The sequence below is a fragment of the Camelus dromedarius genome, chromosome 27 (assembly GCF_036321535.1).
Source record: "Camelus dromedarius isolate mCamDro1 chromosome 27, mCamDro1.pat, whole genome shotgun sequence".
Taxonomy (NCBI): domain Eukaryota; kingdom Metazoa; phylum Chordata; class Mammalia; order Artiodactyla; family Camelidae; genus Camelus; species Camelus dromedarius.
In genome coordinates, this window is record NC_087462.1 from 7101989 (window position 1) to 7122373 (window position 20385).

The 20385-nt window shown below is 54.2% G+C and overlaps 1 protein-coding gene and 1 long non-coding RNA gene across 3 annotated transcripts; one reads left to right on the forward strand and one right to left on the reverse strand.

Annotated features, from left to right (window-relative positions):
* Positions 1–5879: 5879 nt before the first annotated feature.
* On the reverse strand, positions 5880–19973 carry MAN2B1 (mannosidase alpha class 2B member 1). 2 transcript variants are annotated; one of them, XM_031437363.2, is made up of 24 exons: positions 19767–19973; positions 18959–19061; positions 18612–18785; positions 18066–18259; positions 17306–17438; positions 16935–17080; positions 16291–16407; positions 13705–13790; positions 13501–13621; positions 13343–13421; positions 13042–13151; positions 12692–12799; positions 12272–12388; positions 11460–11633; positions 10266–10363; positions 10066–10183; positions 8773–8891; positions 8581–8682; positions 8328–8415; positions 8068–8148; positions 7421–7648; positions 6804–6959; positions 6608–6710; positions 5880–6120 (listed from the first exon to the last, which is right to left on the reverse strand). In XM_031437363.2, the coding sequence occupies exons 1-24, from the start codon at positions 19926–19928 to the stop codon at positions 6011–6013; spliced, it is 3027 nt and encodes a 1008-aa protein (XP_031293223.2). In that variant the 5' UTR covers positions 19929–19973; the 3' UTR covers positions 5880–6010. The 2 variants fall into 2 exon arrangements, with proteins under 2 accessions (XP_031293223.2, XP_010996048.3); XM_010997746.3 differs by having other exon boundaries at positions 13705–13787; positions 19767–19960.
* Positions 7148–10362, forward strand: LOC135319461 (uncharacterized). Its single transcript, XR_010378072.1, has 2 exons — positions 7148–7310; positions 8507–10362. It is a non-coding gene; the product is annotated as an uncharacterized LOC135319461 (long non-coding RNA).
* Positions 19974–20385: the final 412 nt, after the last annotated feature.

Here is a 20385-nt window from a genome sequence, read left to right on the forward strand (position 1 = left end):
TTTGGTCAATGGCCACAGGCCTTTGCTCCGCACTGGAGGTGCTCTGGACCACCACAGACATTTTAAATGACTCAAACCCAGCATCTGAAGAACCATCAAATTCACTCAAACTCAGTATTTATGTGGAAAGGACAGAAGAAAACTGTAAGCCATTTTGTCTAGTTCAACTAGAAATCTCATAAATATCTACTCTTTCCAAAAATGAAGATGTCAATTAATCATTATTTCCATGGCAATAAATTATAAACAATTTTTATATTTGAACACTCCCAGGTGTTACAAGACTAAGCCCTGGGATTCAATTTGAAATCACCCAAAGGAAAGGAACAGACCTCAGAAACTTACAACACATGCTCAGGGATAGAAAAAAGAGAAATAAGGATTTTTTAACAAATGCATAGTAATACTGGAATATTTTATCTTCTCTGAAATTCACTTCTTTCTGTGTCTCTGAAAACATTTTCTACTGTCTTTCAAGCTCCACTGATTAAACAAAATTTACATTTATTTAAAAAGACAAGCTCAAATAAATGAATGTCTTTTCAGGGTGACAAACCCAGAGAGGGGCAATGCTGACAGGACAGATCAGCCATGAAAGTTTCCCAAGAGGAACTTCCAGCTAAAGGACTTCCCATAGGAAAGATCCTGATGGGAAAGACACAGGGATTTCATGTAATGTAGGTGGTTATTCTTGGATTTCTCTTCTGTAAAATATCCACAGACAAGAAACAAATCTTTAAAAAAGCCATCCTTGGCCCTGTGGGAAAATGATAAACAAAATACTGTGCCGGTTTGAAATGCCTCATGGACAGTCGATAATGATGCTGTGACCAGAGGGTGAATGGCTGCGTTTAAGAACGTGGAATGGACATTCAGGCACTTACTGCCAGCCCTAGGAAGAGCCAGACTAGAGGGACAGGGTTGTGGCTTCGAGTTTGGAAAACTCAGAGGGAAACGGGACTGGGGATCCCAAAGACCACAGCTTCTCCCACGCATGAACCACAGAGACTGAGTCGGGACTGTCCCTTGTTGACCATCCCTGTGGTCACCACACAATCTGGGGCAGACGACGGGCCGCAGGCGCAGAGCTGCCCAGAGAGGCTCCAGCCCCGTTGCCGAAGATGCCCCACGCAGTGACCAGACTGGACGCCCGGGGCCCCGGCTGCCGGCCCTGCTCCCCACGCTGCGAGCCGGAGGGGACTGAGGTCCGAGCGGCGTCCCCCACGGACAAGGCTTTGCAAACTCGGGACTTGACGGCGCGGAGGCCCGGGTCCCGCCAGGGCCTGCTCCGTCCAGCTCTTGTCTCTGGACACCCAGTCTCGCACACTCACCATTTCCCGGCTCCCGCGTCCCCCGGAGTCGTCCCAACGGCTCCCACGGCGGCTCCCGCGGCTGGTGCCTGTCACAGCGCGACAGAGCGAGCGGCAGCGCCACCAGACGCCGTCAGTCAGCTGAGACGCGAAGTAGCAGAGCCAACGCCGTTTACGGAGCGTCGCCCCACCCACCTACCGCAGCAGCATCCCTGATTGGGCAGCTCTCAAGGCTCCGCCCCCGCCCCGGGCCCCACCCCACCCCACCCCCCCCACCCCCCACCCCACCACCCCACACCCCCCACACCCCCCACCCCCGGCCCGGTATCGCGGGCCGGAGTCTGTCCCAGCTGGAGATGTTTGTATTTAATTAGAATTCGTTCTCCACCCTTGGTAGCAAGCTGCAGCACCTTCTGAAAGCGGGAAACAAGTGTGCACATGGAATTCAAGTGCCAGTTTCCAAATGAAGGGACGCCCTAGTCCAGAGCAAGAGGAGCACCCAGGCCGGGCCAGACTAGAACTAGAACAGTCAGGGTCTTGGGATAATGTTTCGAGGCTACCTACTCATGAAACTGTGACCCTTGTTTACAAACTTAAAAATTACCTGACCATTTTCATCCTTCACCGTTTACAGCGTTGAGGCTTCCACCCATTCCTTCCCTACTCCCACAGATTTGTTACTTTAGATAAAGATCCCATGGCCTCGAGAGAACTTGGCTCTGCTGGAAGTTTGAACACACAGCCCTATCCTGAGCATGCAGGCTCTTCTCAGACCAACCACAAGCTATGAAGTGTGTTCAATAAAACTCTTAAGTGTACATTTAACACTGCAAGGAAATTTACATCCGTTTTTTAGTGTTTCCCTAGAGAACTTTGAAATGCAAACAGCTAGAATATCCCTAAGGCAATCGAATTCTTATTTTTACTGCTATAAAATAAAGAAATAAAATGTTATGCAAATTTAGGATGTATCTGGAAACTCTTAATATACTTATTTATTTGAACAGATTTATTGAGACATAATACACATATTATACAGTGGACTGCTTTAAAGCTTACAATTCAATGGGTTTTTTTAAAAAAAAAATTCCAGCAGCTACTTTAGAAGATCAAGCATCTGCTGAGGACCCTGACCAGGTCCAAGGTGCCCACCTCTGCACCCCTCTGTTTGGCCTGGGTTGGTCCCTGCCACTGGAGGAAGGCTTATAAAGTTTTGGGAGGAGTGTCCAAAAACAAGCCCCAGTGTAACTGCAGTTGGACATTGGAGGCTTTCTCTGGGCCTCCCTATCCCTTCTTCGGAAGAGAAAATTTTCTGGACGCACATCTGGCAGCAGTGCCCGGCACAATCTTGGCCTCAAGACGGGGACCTAGAAAGATTCTCAGGAAGCACTCCCAACAACCGGACACCAGGTGGGAATGCAGCCGAGCACAGGGCGCCATACCCTGATCACCTGGTGGAGGGGATCTCCGTGTGCAGTCAGCTCACCTGGGCAGTTCCCAGATGCCACTCTCCTCTACACTGCAGTGACAATATCAGAGGAGCCTGTTCGGAGGTGGAGTGTGTGGCAGCGCTGCCAGGTTGATGGAACTTGTCCTTGGGCTTGGCTGTTGGGAGTCCATCCCACGCCCGCTGCAGCGGAGCTCCGAGGGTGATATAAAAAGCGGCCACCAGACTGCGCCCGACAACTGGCCTGGACACTGCCCCCACCCCTCCTCACGCCACCTCTTCTGGGTCTCACTCGAACAATGTACCTACCCTCGGCCAGCAGCAACCCAGGGTGGCCTGGTGGGCCCGGAGCACAGTCCACAGAACTCCTTGGGTGGCCAGTGCTGTTCTCAGCCCCCAAGGAGGACTTAGACATTTTTCAGGAGGCACCCCCAATGACCCAGACTCACATGGACAAGTGGCTGCTGAGGCTGCACAGAAGGCTGTCTCAGCCTTCTCCACGGGCCTCCCAGGCCATCTCAGTTTAGTCTCCTCCTCCCAAGAGGGCTTAAATTTTCAGGAAGCACATCTGGTGACCCATCCCCACACAGGACTTCCCCCCCAAGCCCTGGCTACCCTCGAAGGTGGTCCCTAGCCTGGTCACTGCCTCGCTAGAGAGGAGTTGGAAACATTTTCCAGAAGCATATGTGATGAATAGGGCCCACCTGTGAGCATGGGTGGGGCCAGAACACCCTCCCTGAGGCTTCCCTCGGTGGCTAGGACCAGAATCCTCCTCCCGGGGGAGATTTAGAAAAATAGAGGGGAGAAGCAGATCTAGCAACTGGGCCACCCAGGTGTCTACAGGTAGCACTGGGGAGCCCTCTAAGCCCAGGCCAGTGGCCCTCACCCAGAGGGGGACTGGGAAACTCGAGAGGCACAGTGCCAACAGTCCTGTCTGGGTGCCTGCCTCTGGATGACTTCCTGGCCCCACCAACAAAGGGGGCACCTCTGAAAATGAGGCCCATAAGCACAACGATAGTGGGCCTCTGGTGCCCCCCTCAGCCTCCACAGCTGTCCCAGCTGGTCCAGCCTTCTCAAGGGGACTTAGAAACATTTTTGGGAGTGCCTCCAGTGACTAGGCCCTAAGTGGGTCACTGGGTGGACCTGGGGCACCCTCCCTGCTTGGCCCAGGCACATCTTCAGTCCAGGCCCCACATAAGCTGTGGGCATTCCTACCCAGCCTGGGTCGGCACTGTCCTAGTGAGGAGGACTTAGAAATCTTTATAGGAGGCAATCTTAAAGGCTGGCACTGAAGGAGGGCCACCATGGGCCTGGGTGACTTCACCCAGCCTCTCTGCCAGTCTAGGCCAGTGCCCCTGCTCAGGGTAGAAGAATGCATTGACCAGGGCACAAAAGGATGGCAGCCAGGCCACAGTCACACTTCCCAGGACACGCTGGCCCATCCAGTCCTGTCCACACCACCAGAGAGAACTAGAAACATTTTTGCCAGGCACTTCCTAAGACAGAGCCTCACACAAAACCATTGGCATGCCGAGGTCCCGACCCAGAACTTCCTAGCGGGCCCGGAGCCTGTCCACACTGGACCAGGATTTAGAAATGTTTGAGGGGGATGCTTCTGCCAACAGGGACCCACTCTAGACAGCAACCAGGTTGCCACGCCCTTGGGCCTCCATGTCTGGCCCAGGCCGGTCCTGGCCTCCACAGAAAGTCACATAAACTTTTCAGGTGTCCCAATAACTGAGATCCAAGACTGACAGCACCTGAGCCTGTGGGTGGGCCAAGTTGTCCAGCCCAGGCCAGTGCCTCCCCTTTGGATGAGGACATGGATGTTTTCAGGAGGCACAAGCAAGTGTCATGAATCCAATACCGGGACCTGTGCAGAACCACAGCCTGGCCTGGGTGCCCACCCTGAGTCTCTCTGGCTAGCCTGTCCCCACTACCAAGGACACCTTAGAGAGGTTTACAGGAATGCACCGGTATTGTGCTCCATGCAGGATGGAGGAAGGACCCAGGACCACCTCCAGGGGTCTCCTTGGACAATGCCCGGGATTTGGATATATTTTCAGAAAGCACATGGATGACCGGACATGAGATGCCATCCCTGGGGCACACTGCTTGGCCCAGCCCGATCCCTGCCACCAGAGGAAAACTCAGAAGCAATTTTGGTGGGCACCTATGTTGGGGCCCGAAGGACAGGAGATGGCCCTGGGGCACATGCCCCAGACTACCCTGCCTGGCTCTGCTGCCTTCCCCTTTTGGAAGGAAACTTAAAAGTTTGAGGCAGATACATCCAGTGATTGGACCCCATGCAGGATGGCAGCTAGACTGGGGTGCCCTCCTTGGGCCTCTCTGGTCTATCATTTTAGGGGGAGACTTAGAAAACTTTTCAAGAGGCACATCCAACAACTAGACCATCTGTGATCTGCCTAGGGGTTCTAAGCTGGCCCAGGCTCATGCATGTTCCCCATCAAGGGAGACTTACAAATATTTTCTGGAGGCACCTCTAACAATCAGGGGCCCAAGCATCCAAACACTGGTCCCCACAGGGGCTGCAGGTGGGCTTGGCATGCCCTCCTAGCCCCCATACGACTTCAAAGGACCCATACCAGACTCTACAAACTGGAGGATAGGTCACCTCCTTTCAACCCTAAATCTCAGGTTTCATCCCAAGATCTCCTGCCTCTGTAAGACTCAAGAACATACTAGGACATGGCAGCCCCTCTGTCTGTCTCCTGGGAGGCCCACAGCTCCAGCCTTTCTGTCCAAGATCCGGCTTTGGGTAATTCCACCCACCCCCAGGACCTCCCAGATTCCTTGCCCTCAGGGCCCCAAGACAGAGTCTGGAAGGCCCCAAGGTATGTCTGGCTTTCCCAGCCCAGGTCCAGCAAAAGCCTGCCCTCGATGGCTTCTCAAACAGCTGTGTCACAGCCTGAGTGGACGAAGGAGTGAAGCAGGAGTGGAGAACAAACTGGTGAGTGAGGTGGGGTATGAACAGCGTAGACCCTGGGGTGAGGATTCAGGCCTGCAAAGCCTCAGGTCAAGGGTCAGCTAAGGTTTGCTGACCTTTCTGGGTCATAAATTCCATTGAAAAATGAAAACCCACACTCAGTCACACCTTAACCTGAGTCTTGGTAGGGGCATTTTAATGGCTTTTGTTGGTGGTAGCAACAGCAGCAAGAGAAGGGGGAGAGTTTGTGACTCCCCTGGAGGAGTAGGCTCAGGCTCAGAAGGGGGCACCTTGTCCCCGGCAGGTCTAGCGGTCCTCTTTCCATTGGACTGAGGCCAAGAAGGTACGAATTTCCATAGGCTGCAGTGTGATGTTGGCAGAGACCAGCCAGTGGGGAGAACGATGGGGTGTGGGGCCTGGGGAGGTAGAGGGGAGGAGTGAGGGGTGCAGACTTTCTCTGCCTTAATATCCCATGCCACCCCACAGCACTGCCATTCTCCCTCCCCTGGGCCTGAACACAGACACACCACCTTTAATCTGTCCCCAGGGCCTCACTCCCAGACCCTTCAACTGCCTCCCAGGGCCTAGACACCACCCCCAGATCCCAAATCCCTCTCCCACGCTTGACCACCATCCTCACATCCACAAATCTCGCCCCAAAGACCATCAAGCCAACCCCTGCCCCCAGAGCTAGACACCCACGGAGACTCTCAAATCTTGTTCTTGGGACTGAACTCCATCTTCAAACCCTCAAGTCCTACCACCAGTTTGCTGGACCCCCTTCTGATCCTTAAACCCCTAATTTGGATCTGAACACCGACTCAGGCGCTTGAGCTCTATACCTAGTCCTGGTCAACATTCCCACGCCTCCCACACGGCCCCCATCTCCGGGCAGGTCCCCACCCGTGTTCGGTGTCCACCGGAGCCTGGTGGCGTGGGCCCGTAACTGGTTGGCCGCCAGCGTGGTTTCCTGCAGGTTGGTGATGGTGAAAGTGGAGAACAGGTCCTGCGGGCAGTGGATGGGCGGCGCTGAGTTAGGACAAAGCGGGTTTCCCGTCTCGCCTCTCTCCTTTCTTCTTCCCACCTCTGCCCTCCTCACCGTCAAGTCCAAGGTCACCGGGGAGCTCAGGCAGCGACCAGAGTCCTCTCCTACGGCGAACTGGTGCTCTAAGCGCAGCAGCACCGTATTCGGACCCCAGCGGGCCAATGTAAGTAGATGCACGGAGGGTGGCAGCTCTCGGCGTAGCCCCGAGAACTGCGGAAGAGGAGGGGGGACTGAGTCGGGAGGGGCGGGGCTGAGCAGCGGTCAGGAGGCGGAGATCCGGCGCGGAGGGGCGTGCCTTGGACGCGGTTAGGGGGCATGGCAGGAAGGGGAGGACTGAGCCAATGAGGGGGCGGGGCAGGGCCAGGTTTGGGGCGGGACTGATCTGGCCGGAGACTAGAGTTAAGGCCGGGAAGAAGCAGGCAGGGTGATGGGCGGGGCAGGACCGAGGCTGGAGGAGGTGAGTAGGCGAGAGAGCGCGGCGGAGGCTGCCTGGATGACTGGCTGAGCTAAGCGTACAGGACTAGCTTACGTCCTCCCCAGGACGGGTCAGGGGCGGGCGAGGTGAGTACCGGTTAAGCCTAGAAAAACCTGCCCATAACCCTGCCTTCCTCCCAACCCTCTCCGCCAGGCTTCGTTCAGGTCCCCTTTCTGCGGGCCCCACCGCCCCTCACCTGCGTGCGTGGGGCAACTTCGGGGTGGTAGGGGGCGCCGCCACCCCAGGCCAGCACCACTTGCGGGGCCAGGACTTCCTTCTCCGCCTGCAACCGGTGCCCGGCGGCCGCGGACTGGGCCTTGTCCAGCAGCACCAGGTGGCGCCCTCGCACCCACAGCCCAGACCCCGCCTCCAGCAGCGGCTCCCCTACTCCGCGTGCATCGTCTTTCAGCAGCCTTCGGTGCACCTGCGGGGAGAGTGGCCAGGAGAGGGTGAGGGTTCCCTCTAGCCAATTTCTAGGCCAGAAATTGGGAAATCATACATATATGTGAGAATTTCAAGAAAAACTCAAGATTGGGAGGAACAGATGAGGACGAAGATCTGGTAGGGGGTCCTCAGTAGAAGTGGGGGTCCGACCTAACAAGGGACTAGGACAGAGGGAGGTAAGTGTCTAACGGGGACGTGGATAGAGCAAGTCAGGGCCTGGAGGGGAGGCTTGGGTAAGGATTGGATTAAAGCACGGAGTAAACCTCTCACATAGGAATGGAGATCTCAGCTTAGTGGGGAACCACAGAGGGGTGCACCTAGCAACAGAAACTGGCTTCACGGTCCTGCAGGGGGAACTGGTAGGGGGACCCTGACTTAGATGGGGCCCGGGCTACTCACCATGAGCTCTATGGAGCCGTCACTCAGGCTACTGCCCCCCTGGGAGCGGTCAGTCAGCACAGTCAGCTGCTTGTGCCCATCCTGGTGGGGGAGGGGTGAGTGAGAGGCTGCACTGCCGACTAGCCTGAGTCCCCAGGTAGGCCCCACAAGGATGGTGGAGACTGCTGAGGACAGTTGGGTGATATTAAGAATTAGAGATGACCCCCCACTCCATAAAGGGGTGTCAGGAAGAAGTGGGGAGCACAACGAGGGATGGGTACCGTGATGTAAATGCGGCTGTTGACTGGATAGTAGTTTCCCGCCACCGGCTCAGTCTGATTCAGGTTCCAGGTGGGTCGATAATCCCGCCTAGGGTGGGGTGGGGTGGGGTGGGGTTTGATCAGGCCCAGGGTCAGGTCACTTGCTCTTCACTCCCTCTTCATCCTCCCACACTCCTTAGGATCAGCAGATGACCCACCAGCCCTGGGCCCCAGCACACCTCAGACCACCCCTCGGTGCCCCCAGTCACCCCACCTCCTCTCCAGGATCTCCCGGCCATTGCTGTCTGTGTAGAAGAGTCCTTTTGTCTCCAGCGCAGTGTCAAAGCGACTAATGACCTCCTTCCCCCAGTCATCACTGTACCCAACAGGATGGTAAGGTTGTAAGCCTCATCTGAACTCCACTCTGCCCTTCCCCTGGCCCCCAGTCCCAGCCTGCACCACTCACCCTACAGGTATTGGCCCCACTGTCCACTCCAGCTCCAGGTGCCGCTGTCCTGGGTACAGGCGGACCACCTGGGAACACCACGCTGAGAAGTTCTGGTGCACTTCCTGCACCAAGGCTGTCTGTGGGCACATGGGGGTGGAGGGCAGGTGTAAGCACACACCTGAGCAGAGGTGAGCCCTGAAAACATCCACCCCTGCCACTGGCTCTCCCACTGGCTCAAATGCACATGTGATGTCTGGAGCTTGAGCAGCCATTTTGGGTCATGAGGTGGAAGCTGAATACTGAGGAAGACAGAGCAATAAGCTAGAAGGGGCCTAGATGAATAATGAATCACCCCACCTGCCCAGACTTTCTTTTAGATAGAAAGAAACTTCCATCTTGTTTTAGGCACAGTTAATTTGGGCAACTGTTACAATAGGTAAAACTATGTCCAAATACAGTGACCCAGGTATGCAGGAGTTCACCTCAAGAGAATCATGTGAGGCCTGCCATTACCTTCTCCATTTCCTCCCTAAGAGGAAACATCAACAAGAAGCCCCAGGAAACCCCACAAGTGTGAGCCCCTATTCCCAACCCTGAAGCACCCTCAGATACCCACCCTAAGTGAGAATCACCCAAGCCCTAAGCAAGCGTGAACTCTCAAATATCCACCCAGATAAAATCCCCTCCTACCACAGATCCTTGGTGAAATCTTCAAGCAGTTACACATGGTTCTCCCCATTCATGGGCCAAATGGGAACACCCCACCCCCAATTTCAAAAGCCATGTATACTCTTAACACTCACTACAGATGTGAACACCTTTCTGTGTGCTTCCACAGTGTGACTGTCACACAACCAGCTATGAATATCAGCCCTGTGGAAAGATCCTCAGAAAATTCCCCTGAAGTGTTTGCTTTCTTTTGCTGGTTTTTTGTTTTGTTTTGTTTTTTAAATGGAAGTACTGGGAACTGAACCCAGGACCTTGTGCATGCTAAGCATGCACTTTACCACTGAGCTATTTCCCTCCCCTGCCCCTTTTCCTTTGTTTGTTTGTTTCTTTCTTCTGGGGGGGGACTTGGGCTTTTATTTTTATTCCTTTTTTTTTTTAATGGAGGTACTAGGGATTGGACACAGGACCTCGTGCATGCTGGACATGCACCCTACCACGAAGCTATACCTTCCCCCCTTAGCCTTCTTATCTGTTGTAGATGTAAATCCTCCTCCCCACCCCATATATGGCACACCACCCTCCCCACACACACCCCAACATGTGCCATCCCCAAATGTCCACTCATTAGTCTTGGCCCCTGACCTTCACAAGGTGGGTTTGAGCCCAGCCGCTCACAAGCAGTGGTTTCTGTCGGCTGGGTCTGAAGATGTAGGCCCCTGAGGCCTGGGAGCTTTGGTTGTCACCCATACTGGCGTTGTACCTGGGGCCAGGGCAGGTGAGAGTCAGGTAAGGGCCCCCAGCTCCACTCATGCCCCCTCCTTGGCCTGGTGGTCCTCCCTCACCAGTAGAAGGCTTGGTGAATGGGCAGCACGAGGTTCTGGTCCAAGTTCTCCATCTCCACCAAGAGCCCCGTGTCAGGGTCAAACTTAGCCCTGATGTGCTGAGCAGAAAAATGTGGACAGACATTAATGGCCATCACTTCAGCAAACAGCAGCCTCATCCTTCCTGGGGCTCAGGAGAAAACCCTGGAGTCACCTACCCTTCCCTCCTCTCTCTCACTCCTCACACCTGATTCTATTAGCAAATCCTGACAGCTCCACTTTCTACCTTATCCTCAATCTGATCACTTCTCACTACCTCCATGGCCTTCTCGGACCAGTGCAGCCAGCCCCTTCCGGGTCTCCCGCCTTCCATGCTCGCTCCCCAGTCCTTTCCCCCCACAACGCCAGAGGGCGCCTGCAACACCAGAAGTGAGATCGTAGTCCATCTGCTCGGAATCGGGGCTTCTTTTGTGATGGACAGAGGAACCACAGTGCCAGAACTCACAAGACGTTCAGGGCCCATGGAAATGTATAAATCTCAGTTTCTTTTAGGATCAGAAGAAAACTTGAAAGAAATAATAATGAATATATTATCATGAAGCCTGCGTGGTTCATAGTGTTTATACCCATACCATCATGAAACATATTTTTAAACATTTTTTTATGGAAGGAGGGACCCAAAAAGGCCAAAGTGCTAGGGTCCACAACAGTCTTAATGCAACCCTCTTTCCCCCGTGGTTCCTTCACAATAAACCAGAGTCCTCCCCTAGGCCCTAAAGGCCCCCATAGTCTGACATGCCACCTCCCCTCAACACCCTGCTTCAGCCACACTGGGTTCTCCAAACACCCAACACCCTCCCACTTGAGGGCTTTTGTATCTGCTGCTCCTTGTCTGCTTGGATCCCTCTTCTAAATGGCCACATGGCTCCCTACTTCAAGTCTCTGACATGCCTCCCTTAATTTGCACACCCCTCCCTCCATCAGCTTTGATGTATCTGGTGGGTGTCACCCATGATGACACTGGGTCTTCACAATAGCCCTGCAAGAGGACACTGAGGCTCAAAGGAAGGCAGTCACTGACTTGAGGACACCCAGTGGGGGACTGATGACCTTAGGCCATGAACTTAAGACCCACTGACCCAGAGTCCGTGCAGCTCACTGCCACACCTCAAATTTGCCACCCAGGCATGGAAGGGGATCTGAATGGGGTCTCACCTCATTCTGGATGACCAAGACGCGGGACGAGGGCTTCTGGAATATGGAATGGAGGTTGTGGGCCTGGGGCCTTTGACCAGGCACCTGGGTTACTGAGTAGATGCTGAAGCCCAGGGCAGGCACTGAGGCTGAGAAAAGCAGCTCCTGACTGTCTGAGCTGGGAAGCGTCACCACCTCGGATGAGGGAGGAAGGAAACCAAGTCAAGCAGCTGTGAGTACACATATAAAGCCACACATACAGGGACAGGTCAAACTTGAGGAAGGGAAAGAGTCCCGGGATGGGGAGAAAAAAATTAGGTGTTGGGTAGGGAGGATGGGGGTGTCATAAATTCTAAGTTAAAGACTGCAAAGATTCATAAGGTGGAAAAAACCCACTAGGAGGGTGGGGCTACTGTGGGAGGGGGAAGAAGTGAGGGAGTAAGTGTGGGAAGGGATCCTTGAGACAGGGGAGGGCGGGAAAGACAGATTCTTGGGGGAGGAAAAGGTTGGTGGGAAGACGCCTTCCAGGATAAGGGGAAATTTTATCATGGGTCGATATTAAAAAGGGGGAAGTACTCATGGGAGGGGGGATGTTCCCAAGGGGGTGTGATATTAAGGGGCAGTGGGGGAAGACATCAAGAGGAAGAGATAGTAATGGGCAGAAGGTATTCATGGAGGGGAGAGGTATCCATGAAGGCGGGGTACCCAAGAGACAGAGGAGGAAGGAGGTATCCATGGAGGAAGTGTCCATGGGGAGAAGGGAGAAATGCCCATAGCAGGAGGTTTCGGGGGTGGGGGGAAGGGTATTCCTCGAATTTGTCGAATGGGCTTACATCGCTGGGCACAGTTGTGCCATTGGGGTCCCTCACGAGGAAAACGTGTTTGCTGACAGGCAGCCGCACCATCCAATCCACTTTCCGTCCCAGTGGGTTATAAATGGTCACCTGGAACTGGGTGGGAAGGTCAAAGCAGGCACGGGTCACAGCAGACCTTCTGCAAACCCACCCACCGTGTGCGGCAACGTCCCTGGGTATTCAAGCCCCTCGAGTGGTGCACTGGTCTCCGTCCTGCCCCAACTTCACTGCACCCCTAGTGATCTCGCCCCAGAGGGATCAGCAACCGGCTGAGCCCCCCAGGAGCCCATCAGCCCCGCCTCCTTTTAGCCCTAGCTAGAGGTTTCTCCGGCTCTCGTCCCACCCACCGACCATGGAATCTGCCCCCGGCCCCACCCCTCCCGCTCCGGGCTGGCTCACGCTCTTCGCTGTCTGGCTCAGAGGACACAAGCTGATGTTGAGCTCGCGACAGAACGTGAAGTCCTCCTTGAAGCCGCTGAGCTGCGCCAGCGCATTGCTCAGAAGAACCTGGGGAGGCGCATAAAGGGAAAGGTCTGCTCAGGAAGCCCAAGAGGGTCCCCAACCTCTCCCCTGCCTGTCCCCGCCCCTCCCACCACAGGCCCCGCCCCGTTCCTTCTCCTCCCCTCCCACAATCCCCGCCCTACGAGCCCTTCTAAACAGCCTTCAACCACGCCCCTTCTTGTCCCCGCCCCCTATTTTCCAGGACCCGCCCCTTCCTGTCTCCCCCTCTCCCAGGCTCCGCCCCACACCTCGCAGGGCCCCCAGCCTGCAGCAAGTTGGCGCGCGTAGTCGTTGGCCACATGCTGCCGGGAGGTGCCGCTGACCGCGTCGTGGTGCTGGAGCACGGCCATCGCCTCATCTGTAGGCAGATGGTGAGCCCAGTGGGAGTCTCCATAGCACTCTCGGCCCGGACCCCAAGGAGACGCGAAAAGTCACGTGCGGACAGGCTAGGTTCTTAGGGGCTTTAAGAAGGGACTCAAGGGGGCGGCCGAGGCCAGGAGTCCAACTTCAGCCCACCCACCCCTATCCCCTCACGGGCCGGACACCTACTGAGGGGTGCACTGTCTCCATAGCCGTAGGGTCCCACATTGGCTGCCGGACCCGCCAGCACCTCCAGCTGGTTGCACACCTGTAGGGCAGGGAGTTTGTTGGGGCACCGGGCCTGGCGAGGCCCGTGGGCTACCCCCTCGAACCTGGCACCCACCTACCTGCAGGAAGTTGTAGCTGAGGCGCTCATAACGTTTGAGGGCGGGCCGACTGGAAAAGAAGCCAGTCCAGAACATGTGGGGCCCATCAGCATAGGGGAAGAAGTCATCCTCTTTCACCGACCTGCAGCAGCAGAGGCATTGAGGGCAGGGTCACGACCCACAGGGCTTGCCACCCCCCCAAGCTCCCCAGTTTCCCCCAAATACCAGGTGAGGTTGGCCTTGTTCAGCTCCCAGAGGTAACAGGCGGGAGTGGAGTAGAGAACATTGACGCGGCTCCCGTTGGCCTGCTGCTGTGGGGAGGGGTGTGTGTGTGAGCCCTCGGGAGTCCATACCTTCCTGGGGGCCCACAGGTGTACACATACATAGTCATACACATGTGCACACTTTCATGCATCTGTGGGGTTCAGATTGCCTTAAGACACAATTTGAGTGCAAACCAACAGCCAAGTGTGAAAATGAATGTTGGCAAAAGCTAAATATGACCAGCCTGGAAAGAGTTTCAGGGATGCAAGAATAAATCTGAGATTTTACTAAAATTTTTATTAATTCCAATTTTATTAAAAATTTTCATGGAAAAACTGAACATGATGTTATAAAGGAGGAATAATTTCTCAGCACTGTAAGGTTATTGCCAAATGACACAACTGTCATAATGAATGGAGGCTCATTTTCAACTGAGGAGGTTGAGGAACAAGGTGACGTCTGAGTCAAAGGATGTTTGTTCTGCTCGAGTTGCGTCCCCTGTGCCTCATTTAAGAGGTGTTCAACAAACACTTGAATGACCCAGAGAATATTATACTTAGTGAAGTAAATCAGACACAGAAAGATAGTTGCCATATATCACTTATATGTGGAATTAAAAAAAATACAAATGAATCTACATACAAAACAGACTCAGAGAGAACAGACATAGAGAACAAACATGGTTACCAAAGGGGAAAGGGTCAGGCGAGGGATAAATTAGGAGTATCAGATTAACAGATAGAAACTACTATACATAAAATAGGTAAGTAACAAGGATTTACTGTATAGCACAGGGAGCTATACTGAATATCTTATAATAACCTACAATGGAAAAGAATCAAATATATATATATATATACATATATATATATATAACTGAATCATGTTGCTGTACACCTGAAACTAACACAATATTCTAAATCACCTATACTTCAGTTAAAAAATAAATAAAACAATCACTTGAGGAATGAAAGGAAGTGCATAGGACTACATGCCTTTCTGTGCAAACACACATCTACACCCCTAAACACACTCGTATACACATTTACACACATATACACACAAACACACACACTGTATTCACTCAGCAAACAATCACTTGATTCTTCAGTATGCTTATGCTCAGGATTGTGGACACAATCCACAAGCAGAGGCTAGCCCTGCTCTCATGGAATTCACAGCCAAGTGCAGAGGAGAAAGACCGAGCAGGTACTCAGTTGGTTACAGTCACCCTAGAAGTATCATCATAGCTATTTATGGGGACTGTTGTGAGCAGGAGAAAAAAGCAAGAGCTCCGGCTGGGGCCTGGTGAAGGCTTCCTGGAGAAGAAGACATTGCAGCTGGGGTCTTAAAGGAGAAGCAGAAGGTTTCCAGCCCCCAAGTAATAATAATAAACCACCATAACACTTACTATCTACCTGGCACTGTTCTACTGATCTGTGCAAACGAACTCATTAAACTTTCATCAATAGCCCTGTCAGGTGGGAACCACCATTCTGCCCATTTCCTAGGTAAGAAAATTAAGGTACTGAGTGCTTAAGAACATTCCTCAAAGTGATGGAGCCGGTAAGTGGCAAAGCCAGGATTTGAACCAAGGAACTCCACTTCCAGTAAAATAAAGTGGGGGAAGGAGCAGGCAGGAGAAAACCTAGAGAGGCTGACCTCCTGGCAGCCCAGGAATGTGGTATTTGCAGGAGGAAGTGGCCAAGGTGTTGAAGCTTCCTCAGGGACCAGGGACTTGGGGAGGACTGGGAAATGTCTTCTGGAAGGCCCTTGGTGATGTCACTGAGAGCTGGTTTTGGTGAAACAGTAGGTCAGGGAGCAAGTGGAAGGTGAGGACATAGAGATGGTGCCGGGAGGCAGCTCTGGGGATGGAACTGATGGGAGAGGGGAGACAAGGTTCCGTGCTGATGGGAGAGTGACTGCCGGCCCACATGGCCACAGGCCACTTACAGGGGCCATATCAACAAGCCTGCAGTAGGCAGAATAACAGTCACCCAAAGATACCCATATCCTAATCCCCAGAACCTGTGCCTATGTTAGGTTACACAGAACAAGGGAATTAAGACTGCAGAATGAAGGCTGCTAATCAACTGACCTTAAACTAGATTATCCTGGATTATTTGGTGGGTCCAGTGTAATCACAAGGGTCTCTAAAAGTTGAAGAGGGAGGTAGAAGATATGCGAGTGAGAGAAAGAGATGTGACAACAGAGGCAGGCTCAGAAAGCTGCTACGTTGTTGTCTTTGAAGACAGAGGACGGGGCCATGAGCCAAGGAATGTGGGCAGCCTCTAGAAGCTAGACCAGGCAAGGAGACTTTCCCCTAGAGCTTCCAGAAGGAACGCAGCCCTGCTGACATCTTGATTTTAGCCCAGTGAGACCTATGTCAGACTTCTGACCTAGAGAACTGTAAGATAATCTGATTTCTGTTGTTTTAAGCCACTACATTTATGGTAATTTGTTGAAGTAACAATAGAAAACTAAGATAGCATCCATAGATGGTGTATGTGGCCCAAGCACACGTGCGCATGGGGTGGGGACACTCACCTGGGCGTTGACCAGCTGGATGAGCTTGTCAAGGTTCTTGAACCACATGTTGGCATTCTCATATTGGAAGTCTGAGCCCATGGTCATCACAATGTGGTTGGTGCGGTAGGACTGGCTCTGCAGGTGGGATGGGGGTGTTCTCAAGCCAGGGTGTCCTGGGCCACCCCTGTGGACAGCTGTGTCTTGGTCGATATGTGGTCAAGAGTGTGAGTACACAGAGGGGAGGGTCTAGCTCAGTGGTAGAGGGCGTGCTTAGCATGCACGAGGTCCTGGGTTCAATCCCCAGTACCTCCATTAAATAAATAAATAAACCTAATTAACTCCCCTACCACCAAAAAAAAAAAAAGTGTGGGTGCACAGAGGTCTGAGGGGCAGGAGTGGAAGTGTGTCACATAGAAGCAGAGGGACATACAGGAAAATAACCACAAGCTGTTGAGTAATTAATTCTCTTGGGCCTACCATGCCATGCTGTCTCCTGATCATGGTGGTTGTGATCAAGGGGGCAGCATTTCTAATCGAAATGCACACAAATCCAGGAGGAGGGCCTGGTGGTGGTGAATGGAATACTCCCTTCCTCAGAGGGGAATGCTGGGCTGAGGGAAGGGCCTGGTGCATGTATACCAGGTTCTGGACATTGGGGTTACCTGGGTAGTGGCCAACTGCAGGAAGTACTGGACCAGCTCCTTGGCATTGTACTCAGGGCTGCTTGGGTCCTCCACAAAGGGGGTGTCGGCACACAGCACGTCCCAGCACAGTTTCTCCGGCGGGTTGTAAATGTTGGGGAGCACACCTGCAAGCCCGCATCAGGCTCAGGGGTGACCCCACACCCCAAACCTGCCAGGCCCTAGCAGGGATGGACTTCAGAATTTGTGGGGCCCAGCGCAAAGTGCAAATACAAAGCCCTTGTTCATAAATGATTAAGAATTTCAAGACAATGGCAGCAGACTATAAAAACAAGCCCAGAGCCCTTCTGAGCCTGGGGCTGGCCCTGTCCCGCCCTACACCACCCCCTTACTGGTGAAGAGGTCGGCGGCAGGGGGCTTCAGGCTGGCACTAGCCCGCCACACCTGCTCCATCTCTAGGTTCTTCTTCCGCACCTTCTTGTCTTGATAATCCAGGCGCCCGAAGAAGAAGCCGTCAAAGCCCATCTAGAGGCGGGGCGGGATGAGGAGTGGGGTTGGAGAGCAGGAGAGGGCAGGATGAGTAAGTACCCAGCCCCTCATCACCAACCTCATCACCAACCGCCAGCCCCCTCAGAGCACAGGTAGAAAAACCGGATCTGAAACTAGGGAGGCCCTCCGGTTCATTCCGAAGTTCGTGGAAGGGTTAGAAGCACTGTAGGTGAGCCAGGAGGGGGCAGGTCCCACATTAGAACCCACCTCCACTTTCCCCTTGCCCCTTCCACAGCCTAAGCATGGGAAAGGGTTGGGGTCACTGCACAGGTAACGCAGCCGGCTGAGAAACAGCAGACCTTTACCTGCCACCCAGCTTGGGGAGGAGCAGGGATCATAACAAACGGGGTGGGGTCAAGGGAGAGGGAGGAGCCAACTGGAGGAGAGGTAGGGTCATCCTAGGCTGGGGCACAGCAGGGCCAAGGCCAGAGCCGAAAAGAAATGGAATTCACAGCTCACCCAAGAGGCAGGATCTCAAGGGACCAGAGGGCCAAGGGACAGGGTTTGGTCCATATGAGCTTGCAGAGAAGGGTGGAGATTGAGTGGCCGGGGGAGGAGTCAGAGGGAATTAAGGGGCAGGCCCAAGAGAGGTCCGGGAGGTACCTGTGCGAACAGGGAGGCCTGTTCCCGAGAGTGGCCGAAGGGGTCGATGTGCCAGGCCACATGGGGGCGACCGTCACTGCCAAATGTGTCCTCCAGGAAGCGCAGCCCGAGTGTCATCTGGTCGATGATGGCTCCATAGTGGGTGGCTGCCTCATCATTCATCACCCAGCCACCATTGGCAAACTCCAAGCGTCCTGTGCCAGGAGGGGTAAAGTCCAAGCCATTTGTCAGGGCCAGGAATGAGGCTGGGGCTGGTGACGCAGGGAATGAGAAGATGCATGCCCAGGCCTGGGAGAAGAGGGGTCACTCCCAGGCCAGTGTAGAGAGATATGGAACAGAAGGCCTCTCAGCATGGCAGACTTCCCAGAGGACCTACTGGAGGTGGGGCCTTACAGGACGCATAGGAGTTTTCCAAATAAGGGGAAATTTCAGGCAGGTGCAGCCACATACAGGCTGCACATGGCATGATAAAATCTCGGAAGCCAAGGTAGCAGAAAAAGAAGCTGGGCTGGGCTTCCTCTTTTCACTTCCTTAGGGCAGACTCACCCTGGCGCACCAGGTTCCGCACGATTTCCTGTGTTGCATTTGTCTGCTGGTGCCACCAACGGGAGAAGAAGGCAATTTCCACATAGATGAAGCGGCGGGTGGGCTCCACCAGCAGGGAAGAGATGACCGAGTCTAGGATGTACTGCACCCCAGCGTGCTGGACGTCATTCTGGACTGTGGGCACAGAGGTCAGGCAGTCAGGGACCAGCAAATCAAGGGGAACATTCCTAGACACAGGAGTCCAAGCTGGGCATTGCCCCCACCCTATCGTCCAGGACCCTGAAAGGATCCGAGGGGCTCAGAGGGGCTCTGGGTGTCCCAGGAGTCAGTCCCCATCCTCTACTCACTGCCATAAAAGTACTGGTCCACCGTCTTTAGCCAGCCCACGTCATCATGTGTGTGGGCCACCAAGTGCACATTCAGCATGTCTGGCTCCACTCTGGGGCATGTCTGCACAGGGACCCCAAACACAAACCCACATACCCTGTCAGTAACCCCAAAGTTAAGAGGCAGGCTGCCGTAGGGGGGTTGGGGAGGACATAAGGTAAGTCTTGATCTAGAAGCAGGTGACTCAGGTGGAGCCAGGCCCTCTCAGGGAGGACACACATAGCTGTGTCACAGACAACTCCCACCTGGCACAACTTCTCACCTCTCATTCACACCTTGGGGCAATAATAGTAGTGGCTAATGTTTATGAAGCATTTACAAATACCAGGCAGACACCCTGCAGGGTGGGAGCAATATTATCTCCAGTTTTCAGATGACAACAGTGAGGTTCAAAGAGATGAAGTGACTTGGCCAAGGTCACGTAGCCAGGAAGTGGGAGCCAGGAAGGAACTTTCAGCAGTTGACTCCCAGCTCTAACAATTTCCCACCACACATGCAGCTGCTAACCTGCTCACACCCAACCTCACAGGTAAATGCATGCAGAGTCCAAGGAAGCCGACCCACAGAAGCAGAGAGGCAGATACAGACAGCCCCATTCTCAGACACGCACAGCCAGACCTCTCAATGACACAAAGTATGCACTCAGGCCACATTGTCATGTTGGCACCATTCACTAGGCATCCACGAAACAGACCCACCCACACCTCCGGATCCTACTCGGGGCTTCACTCCCGCTAGTGTACATTTCCGCTCGCGGGCCGCACTCACCTGGTATCCCGCGGCCCAAGCGCCGGGCGCTGCCAGTAACAACAAAAAGAGCCAGGAGAGAGGCGGCAGCGGTAGCCACGGCGCGCAAGAGCTCGTCCGGGACGCCGCCGCGCCCCGGCCGCCGCCAGCACGGGCCCCCAAAGGCCGCGCGTTGGCGCCCATGGCTCTGCCGCCTCCACACTGCCTCCAGGGGGTTCCCGGGCCCGGCTAGGCGGGGCCAACGCCCCGCCCCCCAGAACTCTGTTTGGCCAATGGGCGCTGGCAGGGGCGGGGCTAGGGCGCGGCCTGGAGCATCACGAGACCCCGGCGGCCGTGCCTAGGGGTACCGCTGGGGAATCTAGGAGGGCAGACAGGCGATAAGGTGCGCCCCACCCTCGGCGTGCGTCCGATTTGGCCAGAGGAACATTTAGCGTCTAGTCGTCTCCATGTGGCCTCTGGATGCCCTACTGTCCCCGTGGGCGTAAAGGTCTCAGATTTCCTACGGGTGCTGGGTTTGCCTTCGAGGTGGAGTATGTCTAGGATCTTAGAGTATTCCGTTGACCTTCAGGGCTGAGGTCCGTGAGGGACCTAGATTGGCCAGGAGCAGAGATTAATGGGGGCCCTGTTCCGTCCTATGGTT